At 48.5% G+C, this 12,975-nt stretch overlaps 1 protein-coding gene across 1 annotated transcript in view; it reads left to right on the plus strand.

Annotated features, from left to right (window-relative positions):
- Positions 1–12,975, plus strand: part of BCAS1 (brain enriched myelin associated protein 1) — a 138,026-nt gene that overhangs the window by 85,411 nt on the left and 39,640 nt on the right. The window contains exon 7 of the mRNA XM_056107467.1: positions 5,061–5,240. Within this exon, the coding sequence (XP_055963442.1) occupies positions 5,061–5,240 (180 nt within the window). The remainder of the gene's footprint in view (positions 1–5,060; positions 5,241–12,975) is intronic.

Genomic DNA, 12,975 nt, shown 5'->3' on the forward strand with positions numbered 1-12,975 from the left:
ACGCGGCCGACCCAGGTTCGATTCCCAGCATCCCATAGGGCCCCCTGAGCACCGCCAGGAGTCATTCCTCAGCGCAGAGCCAGGAGGAACCCCGGAGCATCGCCGGGCGTGAGCCCAAAAGCAAAACAAATAATAAAAATAAATAAATAAATAAATGAAAGGAGCCCTGAATGGGGTCAGCGTGCTTGGACGTTTGTTGGAAAATAGCAACCATTCTCCACGCGGCTGAATGAGCTTATTAACGGCTCCCCCAGCTGGCTGCGAGAGAGGCCGGGGTTGCGCATGCAAATAGAGGTTCCACAGAGTCTTGTCCCGGCAGAGTCTGTCTCTGCATAAACAAGCTGTGTGATGAAGCCTCCCTTCATTTCCATAGAGGCTGGGGTTGTGCCTGCAAGACAGGCAGGAGAGGGCTGGCGGCGTGTGCCAGAGGGGAGCGGCGGGGGGGGGGGGGGTGCGTGGACCCCGAGGGGTGCGCCCTGACAGTGTCCCTCCCACACATCCCCAACACGCAGGCTCTCTCTGCAGCAGGACCTGTGTGCATTGCAAAGGGAGCACTTCTAGAACCGCTTCCTTCTCCCACTGACCCGCCCAGGCTCAGTAACCCCCGGACTCCCCCAAATCCTGCCTCTGATCCGTACTGGGAGGAAGGAGGGGGTTCCATGAGTCCTGGGGTGCTGTGGGGTGAGCACCCCTCTTGGGAGGCTGCTACACAGACACTAACTTAGTCCTTCCTGGAGCTCAGCCTTTTGCCTGGAGTTCTGTTCAGTGTGTGTTTCTATCCAAGGGGATGAAAGGGGTCTTCCAGGGGGTGCTGGTATGGGGTCAGCTCTGTGCCCGTGGCTTTTTTTCTTTCCTCCTTGGGTTATTCTGTCCTCCAAACAGAAGGGGCAATGCAGCCTTCAGCCCGGCCAGCCAGATCACACGGTGGGCTTTGCTGTATGAATCTAGGGGGCTCCATCCTCCTCTTCCGTTTACAGCCCGCGCTAGGGGAATCCAAGCAAGTCCAAAGACAAACCATCATCTTCTAGTTTTGCATTTTTTTTTCTTTTGAGGTCACACCCAGCCGATGCTCAGAGGGTTACTCCTGGCTCTGCACTCAGGAATCACTCCTGGCGGTGCTTGGGGGACCCTATGGGGTGCTGGGAATCGAACCCGGGTCGGCTGCATGCAAGGTAAACGCCCTACCCACTGTGCTATTGCTCCAGCCCCCTAGTGTTGCATTAAAAAAAAAAATCATGCCTTTCAAATTCTAGTTAGCCTCTAGATTGATTACCCTCTATTTCAATTTTCCTTCCAATTAGAAGAATTTTCTTAGCAAAAAAAGAGCAGCCTGGGATGAGTAAATGTTGTAAATGTCGGATAAATGAGCAGAATAATGAGGCAGTCGCTTTCCTTTGCTGGCTCAGGACCTTTTATTCTTGGCCGATTTACATTCGTTGCCTCCACATCCGACTCTCTCCCATTTTCCGGGCTTTTGCTGTAAGAATGTGCATACAGCCTGGCTGGGGGTCCTGGCCATGTCCAGAAGTGTCCCCAAAGGCTCAGTGGCCAGCAGCTATTCCCAGCGCCCTGAGTTCTGCAGCCCTGGCATTGCTTCCGCTGTGGCCTGTCTTCTGCTGAAGACCACTCCTCATGTTCATTGTTACCACTGTCTTTATTTTTTTTGTTTTGTTTTGTTTGGGGTTTTTTGCTTTTTTTGGGTCGCACCCGGCGATGCACAGGGGTTACTCCTGGCTCTGCGCTCAGGAATTACCCTTGGCGGTGCTAAGGGGACCATATGGGATGCTGGGGATCAAACCCGGGTAGGCCACGTGCAAGGCAAACGCCCTCCCCGCTGTGCTATTGCTCCAGCCCCCGTTACCATTGTCTTTGAGCATTTGTTACTCCACCACTGTATCTCCTTCACCCAGTTCTCAATCCCAGAGCAGATGAGAATTCTCGGAGAAAAGCAAAAAAAAAAAAAAGAAAAAAAAGTTGGGGAGGTGACAGTGCCTGGTCCTCTCTACTCTTTCCACGTCTGTTGTATTCCTCCGATGCTTGCCAAAGGTTGGAGAGTGCTCCATTCTTTGTGGGTGGAGTGGACTGTTCCCTGTGTGGACCACGCTCTTCCCCATATGAGGCATGCTGTTCCCTGTGTAAAGCTTGCTGTTCCCCGTGTGGGAATGCTGTTCCCTCTATGAAAAATGCTGTTCCCCGTGTGGGAACGCTGTTCCCTCTATGAAGCATGCTGTTCCCTGTATGAAACATGCTGTTCCTTGTGTGAAGCATGCTGTTCCTTGTACAAAACACGCTGTTCCATGTTGTGGCACATGCATTATTCTGTGCATAGCTTGCTCTTCCCTGTCAAAAATATGCTTTTTCCAGGTGTGGAACATGCAGTCCCCCTGCATGCAGCATTCCACGAGCTTGTGTAGAACATGCTATTCCCTGAATAGAGCAGGCTGTGCTCTGTGGAGGGCGCCACGTCCTATGGAGTGTGTGCTGTGCCCTAGCACAGAGCATGCCATTCGTGCACAGGACCAAGCTGTCCCCTGGCATGGTGCCTGCGTTCCGTGGCGTGCCCTGACTCCACTGACCCACCTGCCTGGATCCCAGACAGCGCATTCTCGGGAAACCCTTCTCCGACTGTCAGCACTAAATTCTGATTTCAATTTTTCTCCCCCTGAATCCTCCCCCTGATCCTCCACAGCCCTCACTGGTCACAGTTAAGTTTTCCATTTATCTGTGGAAATGTTTTAGTGAGCCTCTCTTTCCACCAGGACACGTGACCCTTGCATGCAGTGTACATCGATGGAATTCACTGCATTCGCATGAAATAGATGGATGAGTAATCCTCATATTCTAGAAGGGAGTCACACTATGGGGGGTTGCACACCCCCCACAACCTTCGCTTAAATTGAGTTATGCTAGAATTGAATAGACTCCCCCAAATCCTGGCCCCGCCAGGGCACCATAAATCTAGGCACTCAGGAGCGCACATCCTTTGTCGTCCCTGTTTATAAATGCAACAGTTGTTTCTGCTGTTGGTTTTGTTTTGTGGCCACCCCTAGTGGTCCTCAGGTCTCACTCCTAGCTCAGTGATCGGAGATTGGGGGGACCATGTGGGGTGCTGGGGGTCCAACCCAGGTCTGCCGCTTGCAATGTAAGCCCCCTACCCACAGTCCTCTTTCTTTGGCCCGGACACTGGTTGTAAATCTCATGATTATGCCACTTTGTACACTTTGACATAGGACTGGAGGGTGTTCCACACTCAACCATCACAAACGGATTAGCTAAACTTTGACCCTTTATCTCTTGGGTCTAACTTAGAATCTGCTCAATGACCTGTTCCCTCTGCATGACTACACTCGTCCTTTGCAAATACTTTTTGTAGACATTGGTGGTGTGGAGAACCATGAGGTAAGGGCCTGTGGTCCAGCCCTGCGGCGGAGGTTGTCCATTTGTGACTAGAATGGGGGTAGTTTCCCAGTTCTGGGAAGCTCAGGCAGTGACCTAAGTGGTCTTTAACACTATTCCACATCAAACATATGGTGAAACTTCCTCAATTTCCCATCTCCTGTCTTCACCACCCGTTTTCTTTTTCTTCTGGTCAGAAAACAGAGTCGGTTGCTTGATGATCTCTGAGAATTGAAAGAGAGTCACAAATCCTTGGAACAAAAATTATGAAAAATAAAGATGCTGAGTGGGGTGAAATGAGGTGGGTTGACACTTGGCCTAGCATTTTGAATGCCAATATTCAAGTCGAGATAAACTGAGACCAAATCAAACTCCTGCCTCTTCCTTTATGCCACTCGGTGGTAGATAGCAAACCATGGGTGATCCGGTGATCTCTAAGGGGACTTCAACAAGGTCACTATCAGGGGTGAAAGTTGGAGGGGGAGGGAATGGAAGGGAAGAAGAAGAGAGGGAAAGAGCGAGGGAGCGAGAGAGAAGGAAGGAAAGAGAAAAGAAAAAGGAACCAAGCTGGATAACACCCGAAGTCTTAGGTCATTTACAAGCTAGTCAATTATATCTCGGAGTTTCGTCCGAATGAAAACAGGGGCTTGCGGACTCTTTCCCGAATCAGCATCGTTCACTAAGCTCAGCTAGTCTAGCTTCCTTCACTGCCTGGGTTGGTGATTTCTAAAGTGCATCGTGGGAGGAACCTTTCAGAACTTCCGTTTCAAACTGTTCTCTTTAAAAATGTTATCTTGGGGGCTGGAGCGATAGCACAGCGGGTAGGGCGCTTGCCTTGCATGCAGCTGATCCGGGTTTGATTCCCAGCATCCCATATGGTCCCCCTGAGCACCACCAGGAGTAATTCCTGAGTGCAGAGTCAGGAATAACCCCTGTGCATCGCTGGGTATGACCCTCCAAAAAATAATAATTAAAAAATTTATCTTAACCCTTCTTTAATTTCAAATTTGGATTTGTCAAATTATTCAGCATTAGAACACAAACCAATATGCCTGTGCTGGAGGTTTCTGGAAGTTATTTTTTTGGATTTATCTAAGACTAGGACCTTTTGAGAGCCAATGATTCACCACAAACTAACATTCTAACAGCAAAGTGCCGCTTGCTATCACCCTGCCCTTAATGAGTTACTTACGTGAACAGGATAAATAATGATTCGATATTTTTCCCAAAAGGAAAATGCCTTCAGGTGTAGCCCCCAATCCAAACAGGCAAATAATCCCACAAACAAACGTACCAACATAGATGCAGGAGAATGGTACAGGAGCTAAGGTACTTCCCTTGTACACACTTGGCCCAGTCAACCACCCAGCATCACGTATGGTCCTTCAATAGGACCATACTAGGAGTGACCTGTGAGCACAGAGCCAGGAGTAAGCCCTGAGCACTGTCGGTGAGGCATCAAAACAAACATCCCCCCACCAAAAGAAAAAAGAAAGAAAATATCTTGACTTTTCACAAAATTTTTAACCCATACAAGATATTTGGAAAACACACAGAAGAGTGAAGACAGAAATTAATATGCCTGAAGCCAGTTTATTTTACAGACAGGAGTTTCCCTCTTGAGATCTTGAGATGATCTCATTGCCTTTTCTTGAACTCTCTAGGGTACTGAAAAGTCACCCACCACTACGACAGACCTTAAATCAGATAAGGTCAGCTGTGCCCCCCAGGACACCCCGCGGGGAGCAGCCAAGAATCCTCCATCCACTGAACCAGCCAAGGAAGGGACCAAGGAGAAGGGGGCGCCCACGTCTCTGCCTCTAGGCAAACTGTTCTGGAAAAAGGTGAGTCCCGTTGTCCAGATGGGAAAGGTGTTTGCATGGGAGATGGGCTGAGAGACGGGTCCTCCGGGGCCACTTGAGACACTCAAGTCTTCTCCCAGAGCTATACGACTGGCCGCTGTGTCAAAGTCTGTCTTGCTCCAGGGACAATGAAACACCTGTGTCAGTGGAGTGTGTTTGGTGGGAAAGAAAAGCAAGCGAATGAGCGAAACGTTTTGCTCTTGGACTTAATCTGGTTTGTAGTGTGTGTGTTGGGGGGGGGCGGGCGGGATTCATGATTGAATTTCTAAACTGACGTCTCCCGCGGGCATCCTACCAGCCGCCTGGAGCATCTCACCCTTCCATGAGGAACCACCTTTGCCCTTGCTCTGCCTCTGCAGCTGGGTGGGTTGGGGCATTAGGAACGTGGCAGTTGCGCGCTCCGGAAACGCTCATGCCCACCAGCTCACGTCCGCTGTGATCAGCACACGCGTTTTCTGTGGCAGAAAAGTCAAAGCACCACTGACAGTTGTTCTTCAGAAGAGTGTATTTTTGTTTGTTTGGGTCACACCTGACGATACTCAGGGGGTTCCTCCTGGCTCTGCACTCAGGAATTACTCCTGGCGGTGCTGGGGGACCCTATGGGATGCCAGGGATCGAACTGGGTCAGCCACGTGCAAGGCAAACGCCCTCCCCGCTGTCCTATCGCGCCGGCCCTAGAAGAGCATTTCTTAACTGGGACCACAGGGCCCTCGGTGGGTTCCCAGAATATTTCAGGACCATGTGTGACAATCATGCCAGTGGAGGTCCACAACATGAAGGTAGGAAGCCAGCTTATTGGACGGGGGGAAAGGGGCACTGGGAGGAAACCAGGTCAGAAGGAGGCCACAGTTGAGAGGGGCTGGGAAACTTCTAGATGGTTCTGCTGCGTATTACACAGACCATGGGGCAGGCAGGTCTGTGTACTATGCAACAACACTGGGTTATTTTTTTTTTGCTTTGTTACCGAGCAAACCCAAAGGATTCTGAGTTCTTGCCTGTTGAAATGGTGGCCCCCCTCCCCAAATCGAGCAAGTGTTCTAGGGTAGGAAGGCAGGGTATGTTTTGTAAATAGCGTATATGCTGGAAAAGTTGAATTTTGTCATTTCACTGAAACCCCCACGTCCCTCCGCATAAGCTGCAAACAGAGGCCACCGTGGAGGGTTGATTCTCTTGTCCAGAATCCATGGGTGTTCTGAGCCTTATTCCTGCTCTGGGCTGAATCTGCAGTCATCTTTCTTTGAGCCCACACTCTTTGGCAAGTTGTTGAACGCATCCCTCCTCACCAACCAATTTCTTACTTTAAAACTTCTTCTGTCAAAAATACTATTGTAGGGAGTGACTTCCTAGAGCAACCCACGCACGAGTTGGTGGCAAGGGGGAATGACTAAGGGGGTCGGATATTTTTATATGAATAATCAAATAGGTGGATCAAGATCTATAAATTCAAAGTGTGAAAGGGAAAAAAAAAACAGAAGGAGCACTTAAATTCATGACTCGCCGATTCTTGGTTCAAGGTAAGTATGCTGCTTTAGTTTTAACTGTGATTCAATTGAAAAAAAATGGTTTGCCTAAGGAACGGTACTGATGTTCAGTAAATAATGGTATGTTGAAGGGAGAGAGTCTTTGCATCTCTGTAAGCATCTGTGTTACCTAGAGAAGATGAACAGTGCCTGTGTCAGAGAAGCGAAGTGAGGAGGAGTAGAGAGGAACTCTCAGCTCTACACCTGGCATCAAAATGCCAGTGATGCGCTAGGCATGGGATGTTGGTTTCTGGAAGGCAGAATCACAAGCCACGCCCACTCCTCTGACTTCCGGTGCTGTCCAGTTTGGGGCGGGGCATATCCAGGTCCTGCATTTCCGGTCTCTGGGCTCTACTTTCTCTCAGAATTGTTGGCACCTCTTTGAAATTTAAGCTATCTCCCTTAGAAACAGAGAGTATAGCCAGTTCTCCGCGGGTAGAATTTCAAAACTTTGAGGGTCCCTGTTGTTTATTTCACCCTGACCCATTCTTATTTTGTTAGCAGATCATAAGATAATGCAATTAAGAGAAATGAAAAACCTAAATTATCCACAAGTCCTCCTTCTCTTTCTATCACCATTCAGAGCAGGAAAAAGAGAGAAGAGTCCGTCATATTTGTAATAACTCTTGGTTGGGGCAAGGGAGGCCACCACTGGTAGTGCTCAGGGGTTACTCCTGGCAGACTTTGGGGGCCATATGGGATGCTGGGGATCAAACCCTGGTTGATCGTGTGCTAGGCAATCATACTATGAGTTATGTATAATCTCTCTGGACCCAGTAATCGCTATTTTTATAATAAATTTTGTGTGTGAGGGCGTGTGTGAATGTGAGTGTTTGAGTGTGTATATGTGTGAGTGTGTGAGTTTATGTGTGTGAGTGTGTGTGTGAGTGTGTGTGTGAGTGTGTGTGTGTGAGTGTGTGAGTTTATGTGTGTGTGTGTGTCCCTCTTGGGATGTCCTCCGCTAGCTCACTTTCTCATGGAAGCTTGTGATAGAGAATCACAGAACCTTGTGTTCTTCTACTGGAATAATTTTTGTCTATGAAGTATCCTTGTGGTGAACTTAAAAGCAAACCAAGAGAAACACCACAAAGTGCTGAGGAGAAGAGCTCTCTTTCTTCTTCTCCTTTCCTGGACGAGACTTCAGACAGAATTGGCAAGGAGATTCTGCAATTCCGAACATCACTCGGGCGCTTTCCCCTCTCTCCCTCACATGTTGGGAGAGGAAGCAAGAAGCTGTTTTGACAGTCTTGATGACTGAAGTGGCTCTTATTAATACAGCAAAACCAAACATGATCTTGGAGAAATTCCTTTCAAATGATGTTACTCTCGCCGAAAAAATGTTTAATGTCCAGTGAGCAGGATCAGACATGCCCTTTGTTATCCTGAGTTCAGGAGAGTGCCAGGTGTTCAGCGTCCTTTTAGAAGTTATTTCCCATTTATATTTTGTCTTCTTGGGCCTGGAGGAATTGGAAGAGAGGATCCTGAATATCTCACATGGCTCAGACTGTGCAAAGGCACTGTGGTCTTGGAGGAATTGCCTCCCCACTCTATCCTTTCCTGCTGCAAAATGGGGAGAATGCTTGTCTCAGGTTAGGATGAGATCCAGTCACAACTTCTGAGATGCTCCCGCCCTGAGATATATATGATCCCCAAGTACTCAGGGTAGAGTATTAGCAGCAGTTTTCAAGGCTGAGTTAGCAAGGTTCATGCAGTGACACCTTTGTGTATTTCCTGGGGTCCGCAGTACCTGCATTTAGGGTGTAAGAAATAATTTTCACTCTCATTCCTCTTTGGACCTAATAAATGTGGCTCTGGCAAGAATTGCCAGAAACCCCTTAGATTCAAGATGTGGCTGACTTTGGATTCATTGTTGGCCGTTATGTGTTCAAACACCTTTGACTCTTGTTGATTCTTTGCTTAAGAAGCTAGACCCTGGAGACGTGTGGCTACCCCAGGACGAGACGCACCCTCTACCTATGAAAGACTGAAATCTGTTTTAGGGAGCCAGATACAGACAGCTGCACATCTGCATACAAATGATCTATTTGGAATAACTCAGAAGAACTTCCCTGCCCTCCTTTGGGGCTGATGGATGGCAGGGTAGAAGAGTAACATGAACTTGAAATCTGGATGCTTGGGGTCCTATCTCCACTGCAACGGTTACCAGCCTCTGAGGGATCACTTCAACCCTCTCAGCCTCGCTCTGTTCTGCTGGGAATGTGCTCAGAGAGGGCTGCATTTGAGGGCTACAGGACTGGGAGCAAAGCACCTAAGAGTTGTTTTCCAAAACAGTGATGCGTAGAATCCAGGGTCAATGGAACTTATAGATGTCAAAAGGAGAGTTAAGGAAAAAAAAAAGCAATTGATAGGGGGCTGGAGTGATAGCACAGCGGGTAAGGCGTTTGCCTTGCACGCAGCCAACATGGCCGACACAGGTTCGATTCCCAGCATCCCATATGGTCCCCTGAGCACCGCCAGGAGCAATTACTGAGTGCACGAGCCAGGAGTAACCCCTGAGCATCGCCGGGTATGACCCAAAAGAAAGCAAAAAAAAAAAAAAAAGCAATTGATAGAGGTCAAAACAGATTGAGCCCATTAAAAAATTCCTCTGGGTTACTTCCTTCATAGACAGACTCCTGTGCTGACTCCTGGAATTCCCAGGGGAAACTGGTTGAAGAAATCCTGGCCACTGGCTGGACAGTGACAGATACTCTTGAAGTATGGGCTGAAATTTAGGCTTCAGAGCAAAGTTCTTGAGACAACAGTGGAATCCGGGAACTCAGAACAGCTGTCCTACGGTCAAAACGGTGCTTCCAGAAAAACCTGCCCACAGCAAGATGTCTGTGGCTTAAGTGTTCCCATGTGATGCATTTTAAACATTCTTTTAAGAATTTGAATGCGCTCTTCAAAGGACCTTATTATTCAAGTTCCTACTGAAAAGTTGCTGAGCTGTTCGCCTCTTAATCCGCAGCAACACAGATGATTGTGCAAACAATATTTCTAATAGGATTTCGGTTCTCATGGTTGTTCATGAGGCTGCATACGTTTTGGACACCCCCAGACACCAGCCAGATGTCCACTCACTGGAGGAGTCGGGGAGTGTTTCTGGTTTGGAAGGAGAATGAGATTTCAATGAGGAACTCACCCTCCGGGCTGTGTCCTGCTCCACCTGAAATTCCCCATCTGTGGAGCTGAGTGAGCACCCTGATAAAATGTCCTTCTGGGGGTCTGGAGCTATAGGACAGCCGGGAGGGCGTTTGCCTTGCACGCAGCCGATCCAGGTTCGATTCCCAACATCCCATATGGTCCCTGAGCACTGCCAGGAGTAATTCCTGAGTGCAAAGCCAGGAGTAACCCTTGTGCATCGCCGGGTGTGAACCCCCCAAAAAAGTCCTTCTGGGCTGCAGAAATGGAAATTGGACTTGCCCGACCTTTTATTTATTTTTTTTTTATTAGTGAAACACCATGAGGTACAGTTATAGACTTACAAATTTTTGTGCTTGGGTTTCAGTTATACAATGATCAAGTACCTATCCCTCCACCAGTGCCCATTCTCCACCACCACAGGACCCAGCATCCTTCCCACCCCCCATCCACCCCCCATCCCACTCTGCCTCTGTGGCAGGGCATTCCCCCTTGTTCTCTCTCTCTCTTCTTTTGGGTCCTGTGTTTTGCACGAGAGGCATTGAGTGGCAATCATGTTCGGTCTAGAGTCTACTTTCAGCAAGCTTCTCCCACCCTGGGAGGATGCTCACCACACCCTTTATTTGGTGCTCCCTTCTCTATCTGAGCTTCCTTTTCCCCTAGCACATGTTCGCCCGACCTTTTCATCCCTTTTCCTCTGAAGGGACTTGCCACTGCTGCTGGTCTACTTAAGTTTCCTTCTGGTCTGAGAGACACTTCCTGAGCACTTCCGGAGTCTAGGAGGACCAAGTCTTCATTCTCCCTCTGCAGGGGTTTTTCCATCATTCAACCTCCTGGCAAACAATAACTGGGAATCTGTCAGGGCTGGTGCCTCAGGCCCTGGGAAAAGGGAGACCTGAAGAAGGAAGGAGAGGGAAGAAGAGATAGTACAGTGTGTAGGTGCTTGCCTAGCATGTGGACAACCCAGGTTCGATCCCTAGCATCTAATGGGGTCCCTGAGCATGGCCAGAAGTGATCCCTGCGTGCCAAGCCAGAAATAACACCTGAGCATCACCAGGTGTGTTCTCCCCGCAAAAAAAAAAAAGTGGAAGACAGGATGTGAAAGGGGATATATGTAGGGAGCATGGAAACTGTAAAGGACATGTAGACTCTGGATGGGAGGGCCAGGCAGGTGTCCAAGCACTGGGTCCAGAGGGTAGACTCACTTGATCACTTGACTTTCCGTTAATCGTCGATTTGCTCGAGTGGGCACCAGTAACGTCTCCATTTGTCCATACTGTCGCGTGCTAGTGTACTCCAATGGCATCTGTTCGTTCTAGGAACACAAAGAGCCTCAAACAGATCGTTCATGATCTTGATGAAGAAGTCTGACCATCTGGTAGGTGGGCAGCCACGCGGTCTTTTGACATCCCGTGGAATCCAGTCGGTAACAGCTCTAGTCCAGCGGTCGTCTTTAAATCTCATTATGTGACCAGCCCATCTGATTTTCGACATCTTGGCAAACGAGACAGCGTCCCTGATTCTTGATCGTCGACGGATGTCAGAACTCCAGATTCTTTCTCTCATTTGAGTGAAACGTGATACTCCAAGCATAGCTTTCAATTCCTCTTTGGGAGACCCGAATAGCATTCTCATCCTGTTTGCGTAGGGCCCAGGTCTCTGAGGCGTAGGTTAACGCAGGAAGAACAGTGGAATTGGACTTGCCCGACCTTTTAATCCCTTTTCTACCCAGAGGTAGAATATGATAACAAATGGTTCCGCAGGAGAATAGACACATGTGCCATTGCTCCATCAAAGGGTGACCCAGTTGATAATCCTGGTGGAGCAGAGATTCAGAAAAATCTGCTTCCCTCTTGAAGATTGCCCTGCAAAGTTTGCCCCCACACATGCGCTGTGAGTGTTACCATATTTGTTACTAGTTGTTTTTACGCCTTTTTTTAAATTAAAAAATTTTTTATTATTTTTTAAATTTTTATTAGTGAAACACAATGAGGTACAGTTGTAGACTTACAAGTTTTTGTGCTTGGGTTTCAGTTGTACAATGATTGAATACCCATCCCTCCACCAGTACCCATTCTTCACCACCACGGGTGCCAATATCCCTCCCATCCCCCATTTCCCCCATCCCACTGTGGCAGGGCATTCCCTTTTGTTTTTACTTCTTAAGCTGCTGTTGATTCAAGTTACCAGGATGATGAGATATAAACTCATGAAGGCTACTTCCCAAAGGATGGAGACTGCAAGCAAGAATCCCTCCTTGGAGAAGCCTGGGGTACTGGCCTCAACCCTTTTCTTCCAAGTTTCTATCTGTAACTGGACCAGTGACCAAGGAAGAGCCCTTAGCAAGTTTCCCAGCTGCACACCCCACTCATGAGAATACCCCCAGATATAAACCATCAAGATCTGGCGCAATGCACTGGGATTAGGATACCCTCGAATTTGGGGGTGGGGGGGTTGCAAAAAAGTGTGTCTCTACAATACAGAGCAGGCCGTCACAATTTTAACTGAGATCCCTAGCATCCCTGGTCAGCTTTGGTCATCCCCGCCACAGTCCAGCTTTGGCACCAACTCTAGAGAGCAGAAGTAAAATTTCGAATAAGGGATTCTGGGCCTGAGCCGACTTAAGGAAGTTTCAAAGGAAGCATGGAATTAGGAAACGTTTCAGTTGGGTGGAATTAACTTACTTTGCCACTTTGCTCTAACGTTCATAAACCTTGTTTGTTGAATGCAGCTTCCAGACAGGCTCTGTGCTAAGTGCCTTACCCGGGAAATAAATGATGGCGACTTCGCTCCATTAATGAGTCTAATTAAGTCCACACCCCAGCTCATTCTGCCCACATAGTTCCAAGAGTCTTAAAAAAAAAAGTGACCATGGACAGGGGCTGGAGAGATAGCATAGCGGGTAGGGCGTTTGCCTTGCATGCAGCCAACCCGGGTTCGATTCCCACCATCCAATAGGGTCCCCTGAGCATGCCAGGAGCAGCTCCTGAGGGCAGAGCCAGGAGTAACCCCTGTGCATTGCCCAGTGTGACCCAAAAAGAAAAAAAATTAAC

This window comes from Sorex fumeus, unplaced genomic scaffold (genome assembly GCF_029834395.1).
Source record: "Sorex fumeus unplaced genomic scaffold, SorFum_2.1 ptg000166l, whole genome shotgun sequence".
In the NCBI taxonomy this organism is placed as follows: Eukaryota; Metazoa; Chordata; class Mammalia; order Eulipotyphla; family Soricidae; genus Sorex; species Sorex fumeus.